This window comes from Miniopterus schreibersii, assembly GCF_964146895.1.
Source record: "Miniopterus schreibersii genome assembly, chromosome: 4".
NCBI classification, from domain to species: domain Eukaryota; kingdom Metazoa; phylum Chordata; class Mammalia; order Chiroptera; family Miniopteridae; genus Miniopterus; species Miniopterus schreibersii.
In genome coordinates this window covers 99,164,512-99,180,773 of record NC_138105.1, presented here as the reverse complement: position 1 = coordinate 99,180,773, position 16,262 = coordinate 99,164,512, and the positions used below count along the sequence as shown (strand labels likewise).

Genomic DNA, 16,262 nt, shown 5'->3' with positions numbered 1-16,262 from the left:
GCAGGGGCCTGGCCACTCTGGGCCCTGGCCAAGCTGTCCAGCCATCCTGCTGGTCCACCTGGTAACTGGGGCCTTCTCAGGTTACTCAGAGGATCACTTTGCCTTAGAAACTGCAGCTGTCAGCTCGGGCGCATCAGTAACCGACGCCAAGGCCCTGAGCAGCAGAGGGCCGGCGGCAGGCAAGAGTCCGAGGCCGCCGCACCTGCACCGCGCGCCGTCCGCGGGCCGCCGCACCTGCACCGCGCGCCGTCTGCAGGCACTGCCGTCACCAGCGAGGAAGGCGAGTGCCCCTGGCGGGTGCGCGGGAGGGTGGGTGGGCTGCGGCGCTCAGTATCCCGGGACCCGGAGCCCTGGGATGGCCCAGCCGGCCCCGTCCGGAGCCTGGACGCGGGCAGGGCCCCAGGAAGTCCCCGGTGCTGTTTCTCCCTCTCCAGCCGCACGGCCCCCGCTGCCATGCCGGCCACCAACCAGGGCTGGCCCGAGGACTTCGGCTTCCGGCTGGGCGGCTCCGGCCCCTGCTTCGTCCTGGAGGTGGCCGAAGGGAGCAGCGCGCACGCCGGGGGACTGCGGCCCGGGGACCAGATCCTGGAGGTGGAGGGGCTGGCGGTGGGCGGCCTGAGCCGCGAGCGCCTCGTGCGCCTGGCCCGGCGCTGCCCGCGCGTGCCGCCCAGCCTCGGCGTGCTCCCCGGCCCCGCCGGCGGCCCCGGCGCGGGACCCGGCTCCGCGCCCCCGACGACAGCCCTGCGGCCCCAGCGCCCGGGCCGCGGCCTCGCCCTGGGCCGGGAGCTGCTGCGCCTGGCGGGCCGCGTGCGCCCCGACGCCGTACACCGAGAGCGCAGGCGCAAGGCCCTGGAGTTCAGCCGCAAGGTAGGGGGCGGGGCTCGGGGTGTGGGCGGGGCTTTGGGACGTTGTGGGCGGGACTCGGCGTGTTGTGGGCGGGGCTCTGTGCGTGTGGGCGGGGCCCGGCGCGTGTGGGCGGGGCTTTGGCGCGGTGTGGGCGGGGGCTCCGCATGTTGTGGGGGGACTCGGCGCGTTTTGGAGGGGGACTCGGCGCGTTGTGGGCGGGGCTCGGTGCTTTGTGGGCGGGGCTAGGCGCGTGTGGGGGGCTCGGTGCTTTGTGGGCGGGGCTCTGTGCGTGTGGGCGGGGCTCGGTGCTTTGTGGGCGGGGCTCGGTGCGTGTGGGCGGGGCACGTCGGGGCTGAAAGTGGGCCTGGAGCTTGAGGCTCCCACAACCTGGAGCTGACGACTCTTCTAGGGACAGATCTCTCAGAAGTAGAATGACGCCCGAGCTTCAAGGTCTGCACCCAATTTTCATGTAGTTGCGCTCGCTTGATCTGGGGGGTTGCTTTTCTTTTTTATTGAGCTATACAGGGGATGCAGGTATACAGTAAAGTGCATTAAGTGTACAGCTCAGTAAATTTTATACGTAAATACACCCTTGTTACCACCACCCTGATCAAAATGTAGACTAACAGAGTACAGATAATACAATGTAGAGTATCGAACGTCCCGGCCGGTGTGGCTCAGGGGTTGAGCATCGACCCATGCCTGAAGAGGTCATGGGTTTGATTCTGAGCCAGGGCACATGCCGGGGTTGTGGGCTTGATCCCCAGTTGGGGCCGTGCAGGGGGCAGCTGGTCCATGCTGATGTTTCTCTTTCATCAGTGTTTCTGTCTCACTCTCACTCTTCCTCCCTCTCTAAAAAAAATTAAAATTAAAATTAAAAAATAGAATATAGCATGATTCCCTCACCCCAGAAGATTCCTATGCACCCCTCTCCTTGTCTCTCCACCCTGTCAAGAGGTAGCTGCCATTCTGACTCCATCCTTATAGGTGATTTTGCATCAGTGAACTTCATATAAATGGAGTTATGCAATAGGTACCCTTTGGTGTTGGGCTTCTTGTGCTAAACGTTATATCTGAGACTTTCATCCACAGGTGTGTAGCAGTGCTTCCTATTGCCTGTATGACTAACACAGTGTCTTAGTCCACTCGGGCTGCTATAACAAAATACCAAAGACCAGGTGGCTTATAAACAACAGGAATTTATTTCCCACAGTTCTGGAGGATGGGAAGTCTGAGATCAGGGTGCCAGTATGGTGGAGCGAGTTCCCTCTTCTGGGCTGCAGACTTCACGTGGTGTCCTCATGTGATGGAAGGCACTAGGGAGCTCTCTGGGGTCTCTTTCATAAGTGCACTAATCCCATTCACGAAGGCCCCATCCTCAGGACCTAATCTCCTCCCAAAGGCCCCACTTCCTAATACTATCACATTAGACATTAGGTTTTCAACATATAAAAAATTTTTAATGATTTTTTAATTGATTTTAGAGACAGAGGAAGGGAGAGGGAGCAAGAGAGAGAAACATCAATGTGAGAGGGAAACATCTATTGGCTGCCTCCTGCATGCCCCCTCCTGGGGGTGGAACACAAAACCCAGGCATGTGCCCTGACAGGGAATCAAACCAGCAACCTTTCAGTGCACAGGACAACACCCAACCAACTGAGCCACATCAGCCAGGGTTCAACATATGACTTTTTTTTTTTAATATATCTTTATTGACTTCAGAGAGAGGAAGGAAGGAGGAGAGAGAGAAAAACCTCAATGATGAGAGAATCGTCATTGATCGGCTGCCTCCTGCATGGCCCCTGCTGGGGATCAAGCCCACAACCCAGGCATGTGCCCTGACCAGAAATCTGACCAATCTCCTGGACACCAGGTCGATGCTCAACTGCTGAACCACGCTGGCCGGGCTCAACATATGAATTTTGGCAGCAGACGCATTCAAACTGTAGCAATGAGTAATGTCTGCTATAATCCCAGATGGCCAGCTATAGAACCAAAGGCTTGTCCCAGACTCCAGCCAATCCCTGGGCAGTCAGAAAGGGGCATAATTAGAGCCCCCAGAAGGGCAGGGTGGACAGGCAGACTCAACCAGGAGGAAGGGCCTGGGTGGTCACCAGCAGAGGGTGGAGCCCGACTGGCTGCCCAGGCCAGCTGCAGTGTGTTTTCTGGCAAAGGGGCATAGGAAGTAGTGGATTCTGGTTAGAGGTCACCAAGCACCTCTGAAAGCTGAGAACAAATCCCAAAAAAGACTGCCTCAGGAAGATCAAGGGCGTCTGTGGAGCCCCCCATCGGTTTTCAACAATTGGCTCGCAGGTTCTCGCCACACTCTCCCTGTCCCAGTTTTTCCTCCTTGAAGAACCTGACATTTAATAGAAAATCCATTAGTGTCCCGTGATGGTGTCTCATGCTTAGATGTAGGTTGAGAGCGTCTGGATAATAGCTGACACCAAAACCGCACTGTGGCACAGGCCCCGGGAGGGAGCAACTATTTTTTGCTCTTTCTTACATAAAGCATCTTCCCAGGCAGCCCAGCTGTGGTCTCCTTTGAATCGAGGCTGCAGCTGACTTCGGTTTCAAAACCCCAACATGCCCAGCCGGCATGGCTCAGGGGTTGAGCATCAACCTAGGATCCAAGAGGTCACAGCTCCATTCCTGGTCGGGGCACATGCCCCGGTTGTGGGCTCGACCCCCAGCAGGGGGCGAGCAGGAGGCAGCCGATTGATGACGATTCTCTCATCATTGATGTTTCTCTCTCTCCCTCTCCCTTCCTTTCTTTGAAATCAATAAAAACATATTTAAAATAAAACATTTTAAAAAAGGAACCATGCCAGACACAAAAGCCCTCGTTTTGCATGATTCCTATATCCGGTCTAGGCAAAACCATAGAGGCAGCAAAGTAGACTCGTGGTTGCCAGGGGCCAGGGAAGAAAGGGATGGGGAGTGATTGCTTTGTGGGTTTCCATATGGGGGGATGAAGAAGTTCTGGGACACCCTAGCCAGTTTGCTCAGTGGTTAGAGCGTCGGCCTGCGGACTGAAGGGTCCCAGTTCAAATCCAGCCAAGGGCATGTACCTTGGCTGCAGGCTCCATCCCCGGGCCCCAGCCGGCGTGAGAGCAGGAGGCAACCAGTCGATGTGCCTCTCCCACACCGATGTTTGTTTCTCTCTCTCTCCCCCCCTTCCCATCTCTCTGAAAAAGCAATGGAAAGAATATCCTCAAGTGAGGATTAAAAAAAAAAAGTTCTGGGACAACATAGTGGTCATGGTTACACAACAGTGACATGTACTTAATGCCAATGGATTATACACATAAAAATGACAAAAAAGGGAAATTTTATTTTGTAAGAATTTTTAACACACTGGAAAAGGGGAGAAAAGGAATGGTAACATGTATTTCTTTTCCTGACTAGGTGTCATATAAGCTCACTGTTCAAAACATGGGAACCATTCAATTATTTAAAAATCCGAATCACTGTAAAACAGTATATATTTCCATGGCACAAATGTGTGATCATATATAATAAAAATGCAATGATGTGTGTTCCAGTCGACATCCTGCTTTGTTCACTTGCCTGTTTATCACGTGTTTCCATGTCTCTTATAACAGCTTTACTGAGATATAATTCACTTACCATACAATTTCATCACCGAAAATGTACAATTAAATGGTTTTTAGGATATTCATAGAGTTGCACCACCATCACCATAGTCAATTTTAGTCAATAGAGTTGCACCACCATCACCATAGTCAATTCTAATCACCCCCAAAAGAAACCCTGCACCCTTTAGCTGTCATTCCGCATTTCAGGATTTTAATAAAGACTGACAGCAGCCTTCTCAGTGGTCAAACAGTACCCCATTGTGTCAAATGTAAAACACCACCAACTGCAAGATGCATGGTTGTTTTCTTTTCTGCTAAGAAAGAAAAATCATTGCCAATGAACCCATGACACGAGTATCCTTGTCACTTCCTCCTCACTAAATTTAGTAGTTCTTGAAAGAGGACTTTTAGTCTTATTTGGTCATATTTCTTACCAGCCACGTACATAACTCAGTGGCTGTAACAATATGAACACCTTCTGGTCAAATTCACACATGCACAGGAGTGACAGTCACCCAAATACCCCAGAACCAATGATGTCCAACATTGCAGAGTAGGGAGTGAACCTGGCTGCCAAACAGCACATGTGCCAACTCCAATAACTGAGGCAGGAAAGCAGATGTCCATTGAATCAGTGCTGGAGACCCGGGCTTAGAACCAGGAAAAGGTGGGCAACCCCGGCACAGCTGTCCTAAAGCATCCTTCAGGAAGAGTCTGCTCAGGATGTCCTGTGGGGCTCTGCCACTGCCCGGAACCAGCTCTGCTGTCCCCCATCTCTGTGTCATTCCTTTAAGAGCCAAAGCCCTGGCCAAGAGCTTCCTAATGGCTAGAGCTGTGACGTAACCGCCAGGGTCGTGCCTCCCACCTAATTTGGGGTTTTCCTCCCTTCTTGCCTGAGCAGCCAAAAAACTACAAATATCTCCCAATGGATGTCCACACGCCCATTTCCATCGGGCGCACTGATTCCTCTGAGTAGATTGGCATCAGCTGGTTTGTACACAAAGACAAAGAAAACAGAAGTCCAGAGAGAGCACCAAAGGAGTCAGAATTCCTAGCTAAGGGTGCACTCCGGGGTTTTATGTGGAGCCAGAATGTTCTCGGTGGGGTCCCAGTGAACAATGTAGTGGAAGGGAGCGTAGTAGTGTAATAATAGCAACTAGCAATTACTGGGTGCCTGGTGCGCGGAAGCTCTTGTATTCATTCTTTTGAGCCCTACAATATTCAGTCGAAGGACTGTCTCTGGGCCTGGTCCTGACCCCATGACCTTGCGCAAGTTCCCTTGGCCTCTACCAGCCTCAGTTTCCTTAGATGTAAAAAGAAGATCCTGGCCATGCCCAACTGGCAGGACTGTTGAGGTTTCAAATGCAGTGAGTTGAGAAAAGAGCTCCCAGTCCAGCCAGGCTCAGGCAGTGCTGCTCCTGTTAGCCACCCTGGGGAGGTGACCGGAGGGAGGGAGGGAGGGAGGGAGGGAGGGAGGGAGGGAGGGAGGGAGGGAGGGAGGGAGGGAGGGAGGGAGGGGCGAGTGATTCTGCCCTGGGTCCCTTGTGATCATTCCTGGGACCCTTCCCTGCAGGTGGATGAAGTCCTGGGGGACCAGCCGACTGCCAAAGAGCAGGTGTTCGCTGCCCTGAAGCAGTTTGCAGCCGAGCAGCGGGTAGAGGACCTGGTGTGGGCGCTCACCCTGGCCCTGCCTCGTGAGGCCCGAGGGCCCCTCCTGGACAACCTCAGGTACCTGGGTCTGGGCTGGATGGGCAGGCAGGGCATGTCATGCTCAGGGGTGGCCACTGTCCCACTGCCATCCCAGACACTGCTGCTGCTGCTGCGTGGCCTGCTCCCAAATGGGACCCCCACACCTCTTCAGCCCCAGGACAAAGCTTGGCAGTGACCCTGAGAAGGATGCCCGGTGGCTCTGCTGGATGCCAGGGCATCACTTTGACTGAGAAGGAAAGGGCTGCTAATGGCTAGGCTGCGACAGGCACGGAAGGGACCCACCTCCTGGTCTGTAGTCATAGTCTCCTTGCTTTATCCCAAAACCCAGACCACAGAAATCCACAGGACACCAAGACAGGCCTAGTCCTGTACAGACAGAACAGTGGCACAATGTGGAGTCCAGGGCTGTGGAGTCCGGACACCCCATCCTGCAGGGTGCACTCTCTGCCCTTTGAGGATGCCAGTGCTGTTGTCAGGTCCTCACCAGGACCCTAGAGGAACCCTGGCTGAGTCCCCCAGCACTATTATTATTCCCATTTCACAGAGGCAGACTGAGCTCAGAGAGGTTAAGAGACTGGCCCAAAGTCACACAGCAAGTGAGTGGCAGGCAGGGGAGTGTGAACCGAGCCAGCTGTGCACTTTCTGCTCTTCTGCTCAGCTTTGGATCCTCTAAGTTTATTACTGGGGGGGGGGGTCTCCTGGTGCGTCCACGCCTGGAGAGGGGCGCTGGGAATGCCTGGGCCCCTCCCCCCTTTCCTGCCAGGACGCCACTGCCCTGCCTCCCCAGCTTTGACCGGCCCCTGGGCCTGAGCGCCGCCTTCCCTGCCCGGATCCTGCGGGTCTCTCTCTGCCCACCCCGCTCGCGAGCTAGGAGCCTGCGACGGCTCCCCTGCGCCCGACCCTCCCCCTTCCCGGACTCAGCCCGCCCCCCCTCGCGGCCGTTCCCCCCAGCCTGCCCCTCCTCCGGGACGGGCCAACGTCAGGGACGCGGTTGGCCATCGCCCGCCGCCCCCGCCCCGCCCCCGCCCGTACCCCGCGGGCGCCGCATCTGGGCTCTGCAGCGGAGCGCAGAGGGCACCGAGAGGCCACCATGAGCTGCCTGGGGTGAGTTAGGGGCCTACCCCCGGCTGGGGAAATCCGGAGAGAGAAAAAAAAGTTATTTCTGGAGCCGAATTCTCAGTGGCGAGGTTGTGCAGGCGCGGAGGGCTCCCGGAGGCGGCGCTGGACGGGCCGCCCCTCCCCTCTCCGCCGGGGCCCCTGGGAAGTTGGCGCGCGCCTCCGGACCGCCAGCCCCGGGACTCCGCGGGCGGCCTCTGGGCCCCCTCGTCTCCCTTCGGTGCTGCCCCAGCTCCTGTCCCCGCGCCGCTGCGGGCCGGCCCCTGCCTCCCGGGCCAGCCCTCGCGCCCTCCCTCCTCCCCGCAGCCGCCCTGTGGGGGAGGCGCCCCCGAGCGCGCAACTTAGAGCCTGGCGGCGGGAACCCTGGCCGCCTGGGGACGCCCGTCCCGCAGCATCCCCGGGGCGCTGCCGGAGAGAAGGAACCAGCAGCCTCTGCTGTCAGCTCGAGTCAAGTGCGACAGGAAAATTGGGGAGGCTGCTGGAGGAGGGGCGGTGCCCAGCTGGGCTGCCCTGGCAGTGTGGCTTCAGCCGCCTCCACCCCCACCTCCCCACCCCCACCTCCCCACCCCCACCCAGGCCCTGGTGGCCCAGGGATGCAGTGATCCCCACTCAGCACGTTCCCAAGAGAGCTCAGGGGGGCGTGGAGGAGTCACAGCCGGTTACCTCTGATTCGGAGGGCTGGGTGCCAGCGGAGACAGCCCAGCGCTGAAGCGTCAGGGGCAATCAGGGCAGGATCCTCCGAGGAGGCAGCAGGTGCCAGTCTGTAGCTCAGACAGTGACCCGTGGGGTCTGGGAGTGTGTCCTGTGGAGGTGGGAAGACAGCCCCCAAGGGTTGTTCAACAGGGCCAGGCATCTAGCCACAGGGGTAAACTCCTGAGCACCAAAGTAAGGATAGTGCCCCACAGGCCTAGGGGTACCCAACACTGGGTGCCCAACAGTGCTGGGCTGTGACCCATCCTACGTGGTTCGATGAAGGGCCATGAAGAGCTACAGTGTGGCCCTGGGGACCTCCCCTCCCCCATCAGTGAGGGGCGAGGTTTAAATGAGAGGTTGAGCAGCAAAGTGAAGATTGTGTGTGTGTGTACACCCACAGTTCGGTGCTCAACAGAGGCAGAAGCCCACTCAGATCACTGTGTGGCCTCCAAGGGGTGGTCCCAGGGCCAAAACGGAGGCCAGGACCATGAGGTTGGGCCATCCAGCACAGTAGCCACTAGCCACTGGGTCACTATTCAAAATGAAATTTAATGAGTATTAGATAAAGTGTTAAACCCAGCTTCCCAGTCTTACCAGCCACAGTTCGGATGCTCAGTAGCCACATGTGCCTCGTGGCAACCATATAGACAGCACACACGCCCGTGGTCACAGAAAGTTCTCGGGGCCAGCACTGGTGAGGGGGAGATTCAGGTCAGTGGCAGCAATGTCAGCAAAGGGGCTCATCTTCCTTCGCAGCGGCAGCTAATCCCGGGGCCCAGAGCCTAATTTGGGTCTGTCCCCAAAGGGATCCCAGCCTGATGGAGTGATGAAATGGGTTTCTAATTAGGACAGGCCGGGCAGTTTGGAAAGTGTGGCGTGGTGAGGAAGGAACAGGAAAGCTAAGTGTGCTCAGGGGTCTGCTTGTGTTTCAGGAAATGTGGAAGGAGAGGTGGGGCAGGTGTGGGGGAGGGGGGAGCAACAGAGGCGGTGGAGGAAGCTGGAATTTGGAATCCTGGCAAATTGAACCCCAAGTCCACTCACTGGCTGAGTGACCATGCCAAATGCCTCCTGGGGAGCAAAATCACCCCGGTTGAGAACTACTGCTCTAGAGTGATCTGTCTCTGGTGGCCCACTCTCGCTGGGGTGGGCACTTTGGGGGAGGCCAGCTGTTGCCTGAGGCCTGGCCACCCCATGTTTCCTCAAGTCATCTGACCAGATGTGTCAGCTGCTGGCCCCTCCCAGTGTCTTCACTGGCCCCAGGGTGGTGTGTGCCATGCTGGCTCTGTCTGGATTTGAGCGTGAGCATTTGCTCCTGCTGGCATCTCCTCTGCCCACAGCAAAGTGGACAGTGTTCATGGCCTCGGGGCAGGCCTGGTTCTGGATGCTGGGCCATTGCAGCTCCTACAGATCAACCGGCAGTGGCTCCATCATGATGGGGCGACTGTGGCCCTGTGGGTGCCGGGGAGCTGTGCTCACAGCCAGGGTTTTCACATTTCTCTCTGGACAGGGCTGGGGACAGGGCTTGGGGAGGGCACAGCTCTGGCTTCCTGCTGCTGCCGGGAGAAATGCTGCCCTGAGAGCTCCTCGCAGGGTGGCGGCCTTGCTGGGGTCAGGAATGTGGGGCTGAGGTGTGTCGGGCGGCATGGCCTGCATGGGGTCTACCAGAGACTGTCAGGTCCACAGCATCCTCCCGGTGACGGGCTGCAGGAAGCGCAGCGCAAGCAGGACCGTGTGAATAACCCCCTAAGGACTGAGACAGAGGTAGAGTCCTCGGGGTTTCCTACCTCTGCAGTTCCAGCCATCTGGGTGGTGACTGTCTCCTGGTGAGGAGAGGGCCCTGTGCTGATGTTCCCTGTTGAGGGTGCCCCAGAGGAGCTGCTCCCCAGGATGCTCTGGGCTGGCTCCCCAGGCATCTACCAGCCCTTCCTGGCCTGCAGTCAGCACTAGAGTCAGTGAGAAAAGACAATGCAGTGGGGTCCCTGGGATGGGATCCTGCTTGGACTCCCAGGGAGTGGCAGGCGCAGCACCAGAGGGAGGGCCCAGACCCCATTTCCTGTCATCTCTCTCTCCTCCATGTAGGGTCCCCCCCCCAGTAGGACACACCCATCTCAGCGAGGTCCTCTACTCCCCCCACCCACTCACCTCACTTCCACTCCCTCGCCAGGTCTCATACCCTTTCCTTCCTGTGTTTTTAGAATCTAGACGCTTGTTCCATCCCAACACCTTGCCCTGTTCCCCTCCCAGCACCCCCTCCCCAGTGTACCAAGACGTCTGGGGTCCCTCCACCTTCCCTTAAATCCTTAGACCCTCCCAAGGCCTCCACCGGTCTCAGAGTGCAGTCTCAGCCGCTGACGGGGCATTCAAGGCTCCCTCTCCAGCCTCCCCTGAGTGCAGCTTGCCCCCCATAGGGAGCGAGGGCTTCCCCTTGCTGGCCTCGGCTCCTGCTGAGCCCTGGAGGCCAGCGCAGTGGCCACCCCCTCCGGAAAGCCTGCCGTGCTCTAGGAGAGATAGTCGGGACTTCCCGGGAACTGCCAGGTTCATTCTCACTGCAGCGGGTGCTGGGGACTCGCCACCATGGGGGGAGGCGCGGCTCTTGGGCACGGGATCGGGGGCGAGGCGCTCGGGAGGGACTAATGAGGGGGCCAAGAGGAGACCGCGAGACAGCCTCGCAGCGCCCCAGATCCCTGGGAGCTCGCTGAAGGGTACCCCCGGAGGGGCGGGGCGGGGCTACCCGGGCGGGGCGGGGCTACCCGGGCGGGGCGGGGCTACCCGGGCGGGGGCGGGGCTAGGCCGCTGGCCCGGCGGCTCTGGAGCGGCCGCGAGCGCTGGGCGGTGCGCGCTGGCCCCGCGGAGGAGCGAGGAGCCCCGGCGCCCTCGCTGCGCTCGCGGGCTCGGCTACCCTCTGCCGTCCGCACCTGCTGCGCCGTCACCAGCTCCAGATGGGGAAGGACCAGGGCTTCTCCCGGCACTTTCGGTAGTTTCCCCACCGCGCCCCCGCCGCCGGGAACCCTGCGCCCTGGGCGCCGCGGGCCCGCCTGGGGCCAGCCCGAGAGGGGGTGGGGCTGGGGCACTGAAGGGCTTACCTGCCCTTGGTGGGCACCCGCCGTGCTTGCCTGGGGCCCGGGAAGGGTGGCCATAAACCAGAAGGGTGCAAGGGAGCAGTTTCCCCGCGTTGGGCGCCTGGAACCCGCTCGCAGCCCTAGGGGTTGGGATGGGGGTCGGGAACTGAGGGCTGGGGTTAAAAAGCCCGCTTTCCGTCCTAGGACTGGGCCGGCTCAGGGAACTGGACAGAGAGCCAGGTCAGGGAATGCGGGGGGAGAGGGCCCTAGGGCAGCCCCTGGGAGGAGCCTGAGGATGGATTTAGACCTGACCCCCAGGCAAAGAGAACAGAACCAGCCGGAGTGCAGCTCATTGTGTGGCCTCAGAGAAGCCCATGAGCATAGCAGGAACCTGAGAGTCCTAGGGCAGCCACAGCCAGGCCGTCAGGGTCAGGGGGCAGTGATGGGCCACAGTGGCCCATGAGACCCCACTGTGTATGGCTCTGCAGGAGATTGGATTCAAAGCAGACCCAGGGCGGGAGTGCTTGGGCCACCCTGAGCCGCATGCAGGGCACACACAGCCAGGAAGGGCATCTGGCTGCCAGGCAGGCTTAGCCTCCAGCTCAGCCCCAAGGACACCAATCAGGGAAAGGGCCACCCAACCTTTCCCCACCTATGCACTTGGCGGTTCACCCTGGTTCCCATCTGGGGGGCAGGCGGAGTCCTTTCTAATTGCTGCTAAAGGTAGAGCTGGGATGGTCATCTGGCTCCTGCCCAGGCTGGACCCGAGGCCGATGCCTTCTGGAGCCTGGGACGGAAGCCCAAAGTGCAAGGTGGACAGTTTCCAGCTTGCCCCCTCCTTTGTCTGAGCATGAGGCATGTGGGTGCAGGAGGGTGTGGGGAATTCACAGGCCAGGCAGATGGAGGTGTCAGGCTCCAGAGACCTTGAGTGACCATCTGGGAATGAGGCTGAGGCTCTAGATTTGGGGAATTGCTGTGGTTAGCAGGGATCAGGCAAGAATGCTCCTGGCAGAGTCTAGCAGGTCATTCGTTCTGGCCTCCTGGGACATCCAGAAGCAGAGCTCACAGGGGGAGGGGGAGTGTCGGGTCCTAATGAACTCCTTCCCAACAATCCACGCTCCCAGCAGGCAGCTGTTCTGTCCACCTGGCCTTATTAATCCTACCCACAGAGGTCTAGGGAACTGGGTGGGGGCCACTGGCCCACCTCAGGGGGATTGTATTTCAGCTGACTGCAAGGCCACCGTTCCCCTCACCTTCCCCCTCCCCACCATGCCCTTGGTGCTGGCTCCTGGTACAAGGAACAGGGAAGGGAGCTATGGGATGCAGCCAGAGTGGCCTTGTTAACAATCAGAACTTCGGGGCCCTTAGTAGAGCCTGGACACAGTACTGAGGCCCGGAGGCTGGGCTTCATCCCAGTTGTTAACTCTGGAAAGTTTCGGACCCTCAGAATCCTCTGCTCTGGACCAAGGAGTCCACCTGGGTGGTAACTGCTGCCCATCACTCAGAGGTGTGGCTGGACCACTGTTAGCTGCCACAAACCTATTTACTGAGTTGCTGAGTCCCTCCCATGTGCGGAGCCTGGCTGGTCACTATGGCTCAAAGCTGAGCTACAGACCCAGCCCTCAGAGGGCTTCTGGGTCACAGAGGAGACCCCCGGTCAACAGGAACAGAACATTCCGGGGTGTGGACCCCCCACAGGGGTCATGAGAGTCTCTCCTCTGCTTCTCACCACTTCCAGGTGGCCTCCCTGAGAGCAGGGACCACAGTGCCTTCAGCTTTGCAGCCCAGGGACTCCCTCCAACACGGAGGGTTAGACTGAGGAAGCCAGCGCTGGGAGGTGAGGGGCGAGCTGGTTTAGCCAAGGGAGCTGAGGTGCATCGGCAGGGGCCGCAGTGTGGAGGAAAGAGAGGCAGGACTGGAGGCCCTGGTCCTGGAACATTCTGAGCAGAGGAGCCGCAGCGGGACTGGGAGTGTGGTGAAGGTCTGGGGAAGTCTGACCAGGCCGGACTGTACCTTCAGTTTTCTCCAGCCAAGATGCCTGAAGTCAGGCCAGGAGAAGGTGGGTGGTGGGACCCCTGGCTGGGGCTTGCCCAGCAGGTGCAAGGGCATGAAATGGGGAGTAGGGGAGAGGCCAGAGGAGAGGAAATAGAGGCAGGGGGAGAACGGGACCATGGCTCTGGGGACGCTGAGGTCCTCCGGAGGCCAGAGTAATACGGAGGACGGTCCGAGCTGGAGCGAGCCTGATGCCGTGGCCCCTGTGTGGCCGGGGAGCGCACTTTCGGACACCAAGGGGGAGATGGGGTGGGGGCGAGGGTGGCGCCTACCAGAAGGCGCCTTTGGGCCGCGGCTTGCAGCGATCGGGGCACTGTGGGCACGGCCGGGGGGCGCGCCCCGACTCAGCTGGCTTTCCCCGCAGGATTTTCATCCCCAAGAAGCACCGGGCGCGCTTCGACGAGGTGGTGTCGCAGGGTCTGCTGGGCAAACTGTGCCGCGCCCGGCGGGCGCAGAGCGCGCAGCGGCTGCGCCGGAGCCGCAGCGAGGAGCGGCCGGAGCGCCTCCTGGTGTCCACGCGCGCCAGCGCCGCCCCGCGCCGCCCGGACGAGCCGCCCGCGCGCAAGGCCGCCTCGCTGCTGGGCGGCCGCGCCGGCTCCGGGGCCGCGCGCAGGTACCGGGCCGGCCGGGCTGCGACTCCTCCTGGCTGGCCGATGGGCCGCGGGTGGAGACCTGGGAAGAGGGGCGGGGGAGGCGTGGCGGGGGTGTGGCTGGGTGAACAGGCATTGCGGCCCCCGCGTCCCCCGGCCCCCCTCCCCGGGTCAGGGCACGCTGCCCACCCCCCGCCTCTCTCCCCAGGACAGTCCGAGTCTACAAGGGCAACAAGAGCTTCGGCTTCACGCTGCGCGGCCACGGGCCTGTCTGGATCGAGTCTGTCCTGCCTGGTGAGGGGTGGGCGAGTTGTCGGGGTGGAGGGAAGGACCCCACGAGGCCGCTGCTCAGCACCCCGTCCCCGCCCGGTACCAACCTCACGCAGGCTGTGCGCTCCGAGGGTCCCAGGGCAGCCTAGCCACGTCATCCATCCGCCCAGCTGGGCGAACACCGTCCCTGTTCAGGGTGACCGCTGAGCCAAGTGAACCAAGATCTCCATCCAGACCTTTCCTGTGTCCACATGGAGGGCGGGGGGACGTTTGGGGACAGACAGCCGGGACAGAGCTGGTGTCTGCCCCGACCGCACCGCAGACAACATCCCCTGCGCTAGCGCCACATGCACTGTGAAGGGGCATTTGCCAGGCAGGCCAGGCGCGGAGAGGGAGCAGGGCTTCTGGGCCTCTGCCGCTCACCCAGCCCCTCAGTCAGGACCCCCTGCTCCTCCCACCAGCCTGCCCTTCTTGCCCCTGGAATGGTGACATCTTGAAGAAGGCAGAGCAGGAGTGTGGGGGTGGGGGAGGGAGGAAGAAGCCCACTCTTGTCCATTGCAGTGTGGAATGGAACTCTCCCTCCCTGCAGCCACCCACAGGGCTGGGTCACCTGCTCTGTCCCGCACCCATCCCCTCCCAGCCCCTGAGCATGGTGCTCTCGGTGGCACATCCCCATCGGTGCCCGGCTGAGGCTGAGTCCTCTCTACCCCCTGCATCTCACATCGCTGACACACCCATCCGTGAGATGGGCACCCCTGACTCCCAGGAAAGCGCCCCAGTGCCTTTGCATCAGTGTTCCAGCCACTGGATGATTCTGGGATCTAACCCTGACGACTGACGTGTCCTGGATCTTCCCAGATTTCTGTACCACTAAGTCATTGACATAGCCTTGTTCAGGAAGGGTCCAAGGCTGCTCTCTAGGGAGCTTTCTCTAGAAATGATTAATCTCTCCTCTTTGGATGTGTCTCTTCCAACCATGCCGCCCCCCACCCTCACCTCCCTGCCTCTCTCACGTGGGTAGCCAGACATACTCGGCCTAGACGCCGTGTTAAAATCCAGGTGTGCTGCTCTGCCCAAACCAGCCCCAGGCGCACACATTTCCTCGGGTGACAAAGGCATAAGGCACCTATAGTGTGGGCCTGTGGATGAGGGCCGAGAACGGTGTCTAGAGCAGGGTCCCCGGGGTGCAGATGCTGCAGAAATGCTGCTCTCAAGCTCCTCTCTGTTCCAGCTCTTCGCCCACTCAGGGCTGACCGCAGCCCACGCCCCACAGCGCCCCGGCCCCGCCCAGAATCCCTCCCTGCTGAGAGCAGCTGAGAGCAGAGGCACTGGGTCTAATGTGGGTACTGCTGGCCCAGATTTAGCTCCCCCCCCCCGTCCTGTCTCTCGAATGTGAAACAGCGTGGGCCCTGCCTGTTGACCAGTGTCCCTCTCTTCCTGCCTCCAGGGAGTCCAGCTGACAATGCGTCCCTCAGGTCGGGCGACCGGATCCTGTTCCTCAACGGACTGGACATGAGGTCAGGGGCTACTGGGGACACCAGAGCTTAGTGGTGAACTGTCCCCCAAGACTGCTGCCTCTTGGGACCCCAAGTCATGGTCCTGATCCCCTCTGACCAATTGGTCCCTGGGATCTGTCCCCTGTCCCATGGGAACTCTGGAATCTATCCCCCCACCCTCGCTAGGATGTCAGTTCATCCTGCCAACCAGAAAACACCCAGCTCCACGCAGCAGACACAGCTCAAAGTCTTGCCCCTCACGGGGAGCCCTGCCTGGGGTAACATGGGTGCGAGCCCCTCTGTGCCCAGAAGTGTCCTGCAAGCCCTGGGCTTGAAGTGTCCTGCAGAGATGAACAAGCAGGAGAGGCAGCTCCCCGGCTCTGGCTGTGGCCCAGCTGGGCACTTGCTGTGTGGCCTCTGCGGGCAGGACAGGGGGGTCTGGCGGGTGGCTGCGGATGGGGCTCACCCGGCCAGGCCCTCCTGGGCCATCTCTGCTTGGCAGGAACTGCTCCCACGACAAGGTGGTGTCCATGCTGCAGGGCAGTGGCGCGATGCCCACGCTGGTGGTAGAGGAGGGGCTCGTCCCGTTCCCCAGCGGTAAGGCCCCCGCTCCACGGAGACCCTGAGGGGGGCCCACTCTGCTTTCCCCCCAACCTGCAGGATCCTGCCCCAGGTGGCGCTGTGGAACCCAGCGGGACCTCCTCAGGGTCCGTCTGGGCTCTCTCTCTATCCCCATCTTGGGGGCTGCGGATGTGCCTCCCTGTGCAGGCTGCCAGCAGCCAGGAGGTCCCAGGGAAACCACGCCTGGCCTGGGGACGCCGGGTCACCTGT

The 16,262-nt window shown here is 60.3% G+C and overlaps 1 protein-coding gene across 2 annotated transcripts in view; it reads left to right on the top strand.

The window, feature by feature from the left end:
• Nucleotides 1-324: 324 nt before the first annotated feature.
• Nucleotides 325-16,262, top strand: part of GRID2IP (Grid2 interacting protein) — a 29,301-nt gene continuing 13,363 nt past the window's right edge. For both annotated transcript variants that reach the window (XM_081133999.1, XM_081133998.1), the window contains exons 1-6: nt 325-867; nt 6,019-6,173; nt 13,440-13,688; nt 13,874-13,959; nt 15,383-15,452; nt 15,934-16,028. In XM_081133999.1, coding sequence (XP_080990125.1) covers nt 454-867; nt 6,019-6,173; nt 13,440-13,688; nt 13,874-13,959; nt 15,383-15,452; nt 15,934-16,028 — 1,069 coding nt within the window. In that variant the 5' untranslated portion in view covers nt 325-453. The remainder of the gene's footprint in view (nt 868-6,018; nt 6,174-13,439; nt 13,689-13,873; nt 13,960-15,382; nt 15,453-15,933; nt 16,029-16,262) is intronic.